The 10,893-nt window shown below is 39.9% G+C and overlaps 1 protein-coding gene across 1 annotated transcript in view; it reads right to left on the bottom strand.

Moving 5' to 3' along the window:
- Positions 1 to 4,922: 4,922 nt before the first annotated feature.
- Positions 4,923 to 10,893, bottom strand: part of grid2ipa (glutamate receptor, ionotropic, delta 2 (Grid2) interacting protein, a) — an 85,572-nt gene continuing 79,601 nt past the window's right edge. Inside the window, exons 23-24 of the mRNA XM_060902597.1 lie at positions 5,209 to 5,373; positions 4,923 to 5,006 (exon numbers count right to left, since the gene is read on the bottom strand). Of these exons, the coding sequence (XP_060758580.1) occupies positions 4,923 to 5,006; positions 5,209 to 5,373 (249 nt within the window). The remainder of the gene's footprint in view (positions 5,007 to 5,208; positions 5,374 to 10,893) is intronic.

The following is a 10,893-nucleotide window of genomic DNA, read 5'->3' as shown; positions in this document are numbered from 1 at the left end:
TGAAAAGTCACACTTTTATTTACCACCATAAGTTGTAAAATGAATAGAAAATATAGTCAAGACATTTTTCTGGCCATTTTGAGCATTTAATCGACCCCACAAATGTGATGCTCCAGAAACTCAATCTGCTCAAAGGAAGGTCAGTTTTATAGCTTCTCTAAAGAGCTCAACTGTTTTCAGCTGTGCTAACATGATTGTACAAGGGTTTTCTAATCATCCATTAGCCTTCTGAGGCAATGAGCAAACACATTGTACCATTAGAACACTGGAGTGAGAGTTGCTGGAAATGGGCCTCTATACACCTATGGAGATATTGCACCAAAAACCAGACATTTGCAGCTAGAATAGTCATTTACCACATTAGCAATGTATAGAGTGGATTTCTGATTAGTTTAAAGTGATCTTCATTGAAAAGAACAGTGCTTTTCTTTCAAAAATAAGGAAATTTCAAAGTGACCCCAAACTTTTGAACGGTAGTGTATGCAAACAGTGTGTATTTGTTCTCAGTGTTTACACACTTAATCTGTGATTATTAATTTCTCAAACTGAACATTAAGAATCACCCACAATTAAACAGGATGATTTTATGTAGATTAGAATAAACACCATAATAAGTATTCATTTCCAATATTATATGATGAATTCAAACAAGAAAAAGCATCTAAGTTGAAAATCTATAATACTTTTAGTTACCACAAATTGCCCTTTTACCACCTCTTCACTGACACGTCATTGGAATAAAATGGAGCGCAGTATGTGTAGAGATTTCATGATGAATCATGTCTACCATTAAAGCCATCTCCCACACCCATTTGTCAGGTGTGAAAAAGTGATGAACAACACCATCTGGTCTTCATAAAAGCAGTGAAGTGAAAGGAAGAGATCCACTCACCGAGAACAAGTTTTCCTTCCTAATTATGGAGCTAAAGCTTTATAGCGTCAGTCTTCATGCAGTCAAAAGCTCTCGTCATTCAGACATTTATAATTTCCCTCGTGTCCAAAATTACACCCTTTGACTGAGGGATCAAACTCCAGATTCCTTCCACTCCTTATATAAGATGACATACGCTGGTTAAAATGTAAAGATTTTTATTGCCAAAACAGTAACAGAATGATGTTGTACTAGGAAATAAATAACAGAGTAGCAAGACTTGTTGAAGGCAAAGTAAACATAATGATTGCATGATATTACCTATTAGAACTGACATTTTGACAGCAGATCCAAATTTAAAAATACAGGCACTGAAAATGTTTGGTATTGCAGCAGAGCTACTAGGCAACAACTCACCTTCTTCAGGAACATTCTCATTGTAAACATATCAGGATCAGAATCAGAATCAAATTTATTGCCAAGTATGTTTTAACCTCCAATGAATTTGCTTTGGTGATTGAATATCAGAATCAGAATCGAGTTTATTGCCAAGTATGTTTTCACATACAAGGAATTTGCTTTGGTGACTGGTGTTTGAACAGTTAAGACAGAAGAATTTAATGAAGGCAAAAGTAGCTACAGTGTTGCTTGAAAGTTTGTGAACCCTTTAGAATTTTCTATATTTCTGCATAAATATGACTTAAAACATCATCAGATTTTCACATAAGTCCTAAAAGTAGATAAAGAGAACCCAGTTAAACAAATGAGACAAAAATATTATACTTGGTCATTTATTTATTGAGGAAAATTATCCAATATTACATATCTGTGAGTGGCAAAAGTATGTGAACCTTTGCTTTCAGTATCTGGTGTGGCCCCCTTGTGCAGCAATAACTGCAACTAAACGTTTCCGCTAACTGTTGATCAGTCCTGCACACCTGACACCTGACAGTCCTGACATTTTCCTTTAGAATTCGCTGGTATAATTCAGAATTCATTGTTCCATCAATGATGGCAAGCCGTCCTGGCCCAGATGCAGCCAAACAGGCCCAAACCATGATACCACCACTATGTTTCACAGATGGGATAAGGTTCTTATGCTGGAATGCAGTGTTTTCCTTTCTCCAATAATAACGCTTCTCATTTAAACCAAATGTTCTATTTTGGTCTCATCCATCCACAAAACATTTTTCCAATAGCCTTCTGGCTTGTCCATGTGATCTTTAGCAAACTGCAGATGAGCACCAATGTTCTTTTTGAAGAGCAGTGGCTTTCTCCTTGCAACCCTGCCATGCACACCATTGTTGTTCAATGTTCTCCTGATGGTGGACTTGTGAACATTAATATTAGCCAATGTGAGAGAGGCCTTCAGTTGCTTAGAAGTTACCCTGGGGTCCTTCGCCAACTATTACACGCCTTGCTCTTGGAGTGATCTTTGTTGGGTGACCACTCCTGGGGAGGGTAACAATGGTCTTGAATTTCCTCCATTTGTACACAATCTGTCTGACTGTGGATTGGTGGAGTCCAAACTCTTTAGAGATGGTTTTGTGAACTTTTCCAGCCTGATGAGCATCAACAACACTTTTTCTGAGGTCCTCAGAAATCTCCTTTGTTCGTGTCATGATACACTTCCACAAACATGTGTTGTGAAGATCAGACTTTGATAGATCCCTGTTCTTTAAATAAAACAGGGTGCCCACTCACACCTGATTGTCATCCCATTGATTGAAAACACCTGACTCTAATTTCACATTCAGATTAACTGCTAATCCTAGAGGTTCACATACTTTTGCCACTCACAGATATGTAATATTGGATCATTTTCCTCAATAAATAAAGGACCAAGTATAATATTTTTGTCTCATTTGTTTAACTGGGTTCTCTTTATCTACTTTTAGGACTTGTGTGAAAATCTGATGATGTTTTAAGTCATATTTAAGCAGAAATATAGAACATTCTAAAGGGTTCACAAACTTTCAAGCACCACTGTATAAACATAGAATACAAAATAAAAGAATCTGAAATATACAATTTTGAAAAGAGGACAAATTTAAGGGGTATGTGTATGAGTTGTTGAGATCTAAGCTGTACAGTATGTCCTGGAATTTGCAAAAATAGCTCACATGATCATAATGGAGAAGAGACATGATATGAATGTGTGACAGGAAGAGAATATATGTAATGGGCTAAGTCATTAACCAAGCTGTACAGTGTGTGCCGGAATGTGCAATAAAAGTTCATAGAATGAAGATGACCTTGAAATGTGCAAAATTGCAGTTCAGAGTCAAAGTGCATTAATGTTACAGATTGGAAGTGTGAGGTTAGGAACTGAATGAATAGGTCAGGAAACTAATATCACACAGATATTTTAGTATTATATATATATATATATATATATATATATATATATATCCATCCATTATCCATTATCTGTAACCGCTTATCTTGTGCAGGGTCACAGGCAAGCTGGACCCTATCCCAACTGACTATGGGTGAGAGGCGGGATACACCCTGGACAAGTCGCCAGGTCATCACAGGGCTGACACATAGACACAGACAACCATTCACACTCACATTCACACCTACGGTCAATTTAGAGCCACCAATTAGCCTAACCTGCATGTCTTTGGACTGTGGGGGAAACCGGAGCACCCGGAGGAAACCCACGCAGAGAACATGCAAACTCCACACAGAAAGGCCCTTGGCGGCCACTGGGCTCGAACCCGGACCTTCTTGCTGTGAGGCAACAGTGCTAACCACTACACCACATATGTTATTATTTTACTACTATAATAATATAATTAATAAAATAACAACTAAAAATTCAAATGTTTTCTCTTTGAGAAACAAATACAATTTTTTATTGATATATCACAACAATGTTGATCAGTTCCATTGTTCATTTTCATCATATTAACTTCTGTATTTATTGCAACCTCCCAGGCCTATTAAACTTGTCTGTAAACTGTTAATAATTCTAACCAAATGAAACAAAAGAAAGAACAGAAATCAATTTATTGAGTACACAACATAAAAAAACAATGCATTAAAAAATAAAACAAAGATGAAGATACACTTCCATTTCCTGTTAATCTTCTCATAAAAAACAAACTGAAGAAACAAACAAATGACGTCTGTTCTAGTTTACATTCAGCATATGATAAAGCAAATACTAAACACAAAAAAGAAAGGAATAAAAGTCACTTGGTATAACAGTGAATAAAAAGAAGCAGTTGAGTCACACACTAATGGCTAAATGTAAACCTGCACAGACATACATTCAGTCTGGATGACCACGAAAAAAAAGACCAGAGAAGAAAACTTGTCTAGGCTAATTCTCTCATAATTACATGTGATCTGCCCTAGTACAATAAAAACTACTGATAGAAACTCTTACCATAACTCTTATAATATCTCTTTATTTCATATACTGCATGTGATATTACAGCCTACTACCTGTATATATGGAATCACTTTATTAGTTAAAACATTAACTCGAATAATCATAAATTAATAAATCGTTGAATAGCTCTATAAGAAATATAGATAGTATGTTATATCCAAAGTGTCCGAGGTCTATTTAAATACATTCTACAGTAGAAGAATCAATGTTTCTGTTAAACAAAGCCCTTATGAATTAACATGTAAGAGCATTTATATCCAAAACAACACCAGGAATTTCATTCACAGTTCTGTTCACATTCCACAGCTGATTCAGTACCATATCTAAGTGTGTGTACATTAAAAGTCACGCTTTATGCTACTACAGTACAATCTTTCAACTTAAGACATGTCTTTATTTGTTTTTCTTGTTTTTTTATTTAGCTTGAACATGTTCCAAAAACTCCATGTAGCCTATGTAGCTCAAAAATGTGTGAAGAGAAATCAGTATGAGGGCTTATGTATATATAGGAACAGTTTTTGCAGGTCAGTCTATAATTGTTAGTATGTCGTGCATTTTAACATGTGTACAGTGTGTATGAATGTGTGTGCACTTTACATAAATGTGTATACAGTATGTCCAAGTGTGTTTGTGTGTGTGTGTGTCCTGTCACCATGCTAGGGGAGATGCCATGCGAGGACTGCGTGGGCTGCGTGGAGGATTCTCAGTAGCCTGGTTCTCCATCAGGGCTCTCTATAAAACACATACACAAACATAGCTGTCATTTTGACCGCAATATTTGACAGAATCCGTATGCTCAACCTTATGAGTTATATATTATAATTAGAATGGCATTGCACTACAGTGAAATGTCACTCACCAAAGCAGAAAATAACATCTGCTACTAAAATTATCATACTAAATTGAAAAATTCTGTATAGGCTCGGCAACTCACGTCAAACTTGGAAGTGAATTCAGCAAAGATGCCAAAGAAAGCCTCGGTGGTTGTGACTTTGCCATCCTCGCCGAAGAAGGAGGCCACCTTACAGAACTCCTCCATAGCTCTCTGCTGGAGAGACTCCAGAGACTGCACAGCAGGGTGGCTGTTCTCCAGAAAACCCTACACACACAACACAGTTAAGGAAATACACACACGTTTTTGTCTTCAACCTGTATACTGGAGCACCCAATGAGAAAGATACATCATATACAGTACTTAGTTATATTATGCTGTGCAATAACATTCATTACCTAGTGCAATATTTCTATTTCTATTTCAGTTGCCAGTATTTTATTAGTAGCAATATTTTTTATTCCAGCATAATCTTTTTTAAGTTCCTTTCTTATTTTGTTGTGTACATTACATACAGTTGTGGTCAGAGGTTTACATACAGTGACATGAATGCCATCTTGGATATGAATGTCATGGCAATATTTGGGCTTTCAGTAATTTCTTTGAACTGTTCTTTTTCTGTGGCAGAATGATTGTACAGCATACATCTTTAATAATAATTAAAAAACCCACTAGAATTTGGTGCACAAGTTTTAATTTTCTTTGGGTTTTCTGAAATCAACACAGGGTCAAAATTATACATACAGGGTCAAAATATACATACAGCACGCCTAATATTTGGGTAAAATGTCTCTTTGCAAGATTCACCTTGACCAAACATTTTTGTTTACCATGAACAAGCTTCTGGCAGAATTCTGGTTGGATATTTCATGACTCTTCATGGTAGAATTGGTAGAGTTCAATTAATTTTTTTTTTTCTGGGCATGGACTCGACTTATAAGCACGGTCCATATATTTTCAATAGGGTTGAAGTCAGGACTTGTTTTAAGCTCAATATTAGCCTGCTTTATCCTCCACAACCAGCTCTGACGCGTGTTTGGGTTCACTGTCCTGGTGTAACTCCCAAGTCCCAAGTCATGTTCAAGTTTCTGATGGTTTATGCTGAAGAATTCTGAGGTAGTCCTCCTTCTTCATTATTCCAGTCACACTCTGCAATGAACAAGTTCCACTGGCAGCAAAACAGCCCCAGGGCATGATGATCCTCCCACCACCACCACCAGTTGGTACAGTGTCCCTCTGTACATGGAGGTCATTGTGGCCAAACAACTCAATCTTTGTCTCATCTGACCATACAGCTTTCCTCCAGAAGGCTTTTTCTTTGTCTGTGTGTTCAGCTTCAAATTTTAGTTAAGCTTGAAGGTGTCAATTTTGGAGCACGGGGTTATTTCTTGGATAGCAGCCTCTTAGTCCATGGTGATCTGAACTGTAGACAGTGATCCATCAGCTTCCAGTTCATGGCAGGGCTGTGCCATGGTGGTTCCCAGGTTGTTTCTCATCTCATCTCATCTCATTATCTCTAGCCGCTTTATCCTTCTACAGGGTCGCAGGCAAGCTGGAGCCTATCCCAGCTGACTACGGGCGAAAGGCGGGGTACACCCTGGACAAGTCGCCAGGTCATCACAGGGCTGACACATAGACACAGACAACCATTCACACTCACACCTACGGTCAATTTAGAGTCACCAGTTAACCTAACCTGCATGTCTTTGGACTGTGGGGGAAACCGGAGCACCCGGAGGAAACCCACGCGGACACGGGGAGAACATGCAAACTCCACACAGAAAGGCCCTCGCCGGCCCCGGGGCTCGAACCCAGGACCTTCTTGCTGTGAGGCGACAGCGCTAACCACTACACCACCGTGCCGCCCAGGTTGTTCCTGACCATCCAAACCAATTTCTTTTCAGCTGAGGGTGACAGTTTGGATTTTCTTGAAGCAAAGTGGTGTAGTGGCTTGGCAAAGCGACTACACCTTACAATAACTTGCATACAATTGTTTGAACAGATCTTGGAATTTGCAGTTGTTTAGAAATGGCTCCAAGAGACATTCTACACTGAGTTCCTTGGACTTTCCCATTTTACTGTGTGTTGGTCAATCCAGTGAGTACTGTAAACAAACCCTTTTTATGAAGGCACAGAGAAGCTACCAGCTGTAGTCAATCATGATCACTAACAGGAAGTTAAGAGACCTCGGCCTTGGCCAGATAAGAGACATTTTGGAAGTAATCTAAGTGAGCGTATGTAAATTTTTGACCCTGTATGTATAATTTTGACCATGTGTTGATTTCATAAAACCCAAAGAAAATTAAAACTTGTGCACCAGATTTGAGTGTTTTTTTTTATTAAAGATGGATGCTGTACAATCATTCTGCCACAGAAAAAGAACAGATCAAAGAAATTACTGAAAACCCAAATATTGCCATGACATTCATAGCCAAGATGACATTCATGTCACTGTATGTAAAACTTCTGACCACAACTGTACATGGTCTGTGTTTTTACTTTTTCATTTATTTTATTACTATTTTTAAATACTTTTATTGCACTCTAGTTTTTTTGTTACTGTCTATTTCTGACTCTTTCTATCTGTGAGCTGCTGGAACATGTAAATTTCCCCACTGAGGGATGAATCTTATCTTATCTTATCTACCAGAGGAACATGGTGTATTTCTGACATTGCTTGGAAAATAATGGTTAAAAATATTTTATAACTAATGTCTGCGATAATATACTAAATAAACTAAAATAGAAAGAAAAATAGGGCTGCACGGTGGCGTAGTGGTTAGTGCTGTCGCCTCACAGCAAGAAGGTCCGGGCTCGAGCCCCGTGGCCGGCGAGGGCCTTTCTGTGCGGAGTTTGCATGTTCTCCCCGTGTCCACGTGGGTTTCCTCCGGGTGCTCCGGTTTCCCCCACAGTCCAAAGACATGCAGGTTAGGTTAACTGGTGACTCTAAATTGACCGTAGGTGTGAATGTGAGTGTGAATGGTTGTCTGTGTCTATGTGTCAGCCCTGTGATGACTTGGCGACTTGTCCAGGGTGTACCCCGCCTTTCGCCCATAGTCAGCTGGGATAGGCTCCAGCTTGCCTGCGACCCTGTAGAAGGATAAAGCGGCTAGAGATGAGATGAGAAAGAAAAATACAAAAGATACAGCATCTACAACAGCTGCTTTTAGTGAATTTCCCTACATTGCTGTGTCTCTCTGTATGCTAATTCAACAAAGAAGAAGAAACCTTTATTCGTCACATGCACACTTCAAGCACAGTGAAATTCATCCTGTGCATTTAACCCATCTGAAGCAGTGAACACATGCACACACCCAGAGCAGTGGGCAGCCACACTACAGCGCCCGGGGAGCAGTCAGGGGTCAGGTACCTTGCTCAAGGGCACCTCAGCCCAAGGCCGCCCCACATCAACCTAACTGCATGTCTTTGGACTGTGGGGGAAACCAGAGCACCCGGAGGAAACCCACGCAGACACGGGGAGAACATGCAAACTCCACACAGAAAGGCCCTCGCTGGCCGCTGGGTTCGAACCCGGAACCTTCTTGCTGTGAGGCGACAGTGCTAACCACTACACCACCGTGCCGAAAAGGGTAGCTAGTGTTAGCCTCACTGTAATGCACACATCTAACTTGTGAGTAGCATGATGTCTAATCCTTTCAAGATATATTCCACGGCATAAAAAGGTTGTGCAGAATGATGCCAAATTAAGAATAGTCTAAAATCGAAGACCATGTGATTTAGATATTTTAGGAACCTATGAATACCCTGGTAAAGTGACAGATGACAGGTTCATTATTGGCTTCATGAAGTTGGACCATACTGTATTTCCATACAATCCCAGCTTTGACAGTGTGTATGTGTGTGTGCAGATACAGGACACTTTGTCCAACAACCATTTCGTCCAATGACATTTCATCCAATAGTTAAGACATTTCGTCCAAAGCCTTTTTCATATGCACTATCGATTATTTTATATTTCAGGTATTTGTTTGTTCGAAAAAAGGAAGAATTCTCAATGAAATTTGACTGAAGCAAAACACATTTTTGCAGCGTGTAGTTTAACCACCCGCCACTCGCGAGTTGTGAAATCTAATGGCAAGTAAAGATCGCCCCAGACTCGCCTTTCTCGGTGAGTGTCTTCAAAACAATGGGTTCCTACTTAGTATTCATGTAAAATCCAAGAAATATTCAACAAAAACTCCTTCACGCAGGACTCTTGGGCGCACTCCGGACTGCGCGCGCGCGCCTTACTAAGACTGGTTATATGATGCATTAAACGGCTTCACTGGACTCAAAGCTCAGAGAGCAGTCTGGGATAGTAAGGGTCACTCATTTGCTTTACAAAAATGTTTTCCGCTTCGGTCAAATTCTATTGAGAATTCTTTTTTAGGATTGGTTTAAAAATATACAGCAATTTGTCACACATATTGTCACCTCACTATCATTAGGCATATGTTTCCATTTATTATTGGGAGACGCAGTCATAAACCTGCTTAATGCACTCCCTTCAATGAATAAAATACTCATCTCATCTCATTATCTCTAGCCGCTTTATCCTTCTACAGGGTCGCAGGCGAGCTGGAGCCTATCCCAGCTGACTACGGGCGAAAGGCGGGGTACACCCTGGACAAGTCGCCAGGTCATCACAGGGCTGACACATAGACACAGACAACCATTCACACTCACACCTACGGTCAATTTAGAGTCACCAGTTAACCTAACCTGCATGTCTTTGGACTGTGGGGGAAACCGGAGCACCCGGAGGAAACCCACGCGGACACAGGGAGAACATGCAAACTCCACACAGAAAGGCCCTCGCCAGCCCCGGGGCTCGAACCCAGGACCTTCTTGCTGTGAGGCGACAGCGCTAACCACTACACCACTGTGCCGCCCTGAATAAAATACTATTTAAATAAAATATTTATTGAAACATTTTACTGATTAAGGCTGTGTTGGCCTTATTAAGACTGGCTATATGATGAATTAAATGGCTTCACTGGACTCAAAGCTCGGAGAGCAGCCTGTAATGGTAAGGGTCTACTTGTTTACGCCCCTTACACTGCTCTTTTGTGTCAAAGCGCTCGTACAACTGCACTCGTTTGCTTTACAAAAATTGTTTACTTCCATTTATTACGGGGAGACGCAATCATAAACCTGCTTAATGCACTCCTTTAAATGAATTATGGTTTGTTTATATCTCGATCTTGTTGCACATATTGTCACCACATGTAAAATAATTGATAGTGCGTATGAAAAAGGTTTTGGATGAAATGTCTCAACTATTGGACGAAATGGTCATTGGATGAAGAGTCCTGATCCCGTGTATGCAGGTGTTATAATAGCATAGAATTTTATGGCACTTTATGTCTAGTGTGTTGGATATCCCCTTGTCTGTTTGGCAAGGCTTTTGTTGCCATGCATTCACTAAGGTGAAGCAGATTTACTCATTTTGTTGTTATATTCTATAGTCATGTAGAAAAGTGTGAGCTACAAACTAATAGACATTTATATAGGAAACAAAGCACAAGAACAAGAGATGAGTATAATGAATTAGTAAGCAGAAGAATTCAGGAATTCAGGGGAAGCCATGGCCTAATGGTTAGAGAAGTAGCTTTGGGACCAAAGGTCACTGGTTTGATTCCCTGGACCAGCAGGAATGGCTGAAGGGCCCTTGAGCAAGGCATCTAAGCCCCAATTGCTCCCCAGGCTGCTCTGGGTATCAGTGGCGTGCACAGACATTTTGGGGGGCAAGTGCTCTGGGGGGAAAAAAGGGCACTTTTTTGCGCA

This window comes from Neoarius graeffei, chromosome 20 (genome assembly GCF_027579695.1).
Source record: "Neoarius graeffei isolate fNeoGra1 chromosome 20, fNeoGra1.pri, whole genome shotgun sequence".
NCBI lineage: Eukaryota > Metazoa > Chordata > Actinopteri > Siluriformes > Ariidae > Neoarius > Neoarius graeffei.
This window is presented reverse-complemented; position numbering and strand designations above follow the sequence as displayed.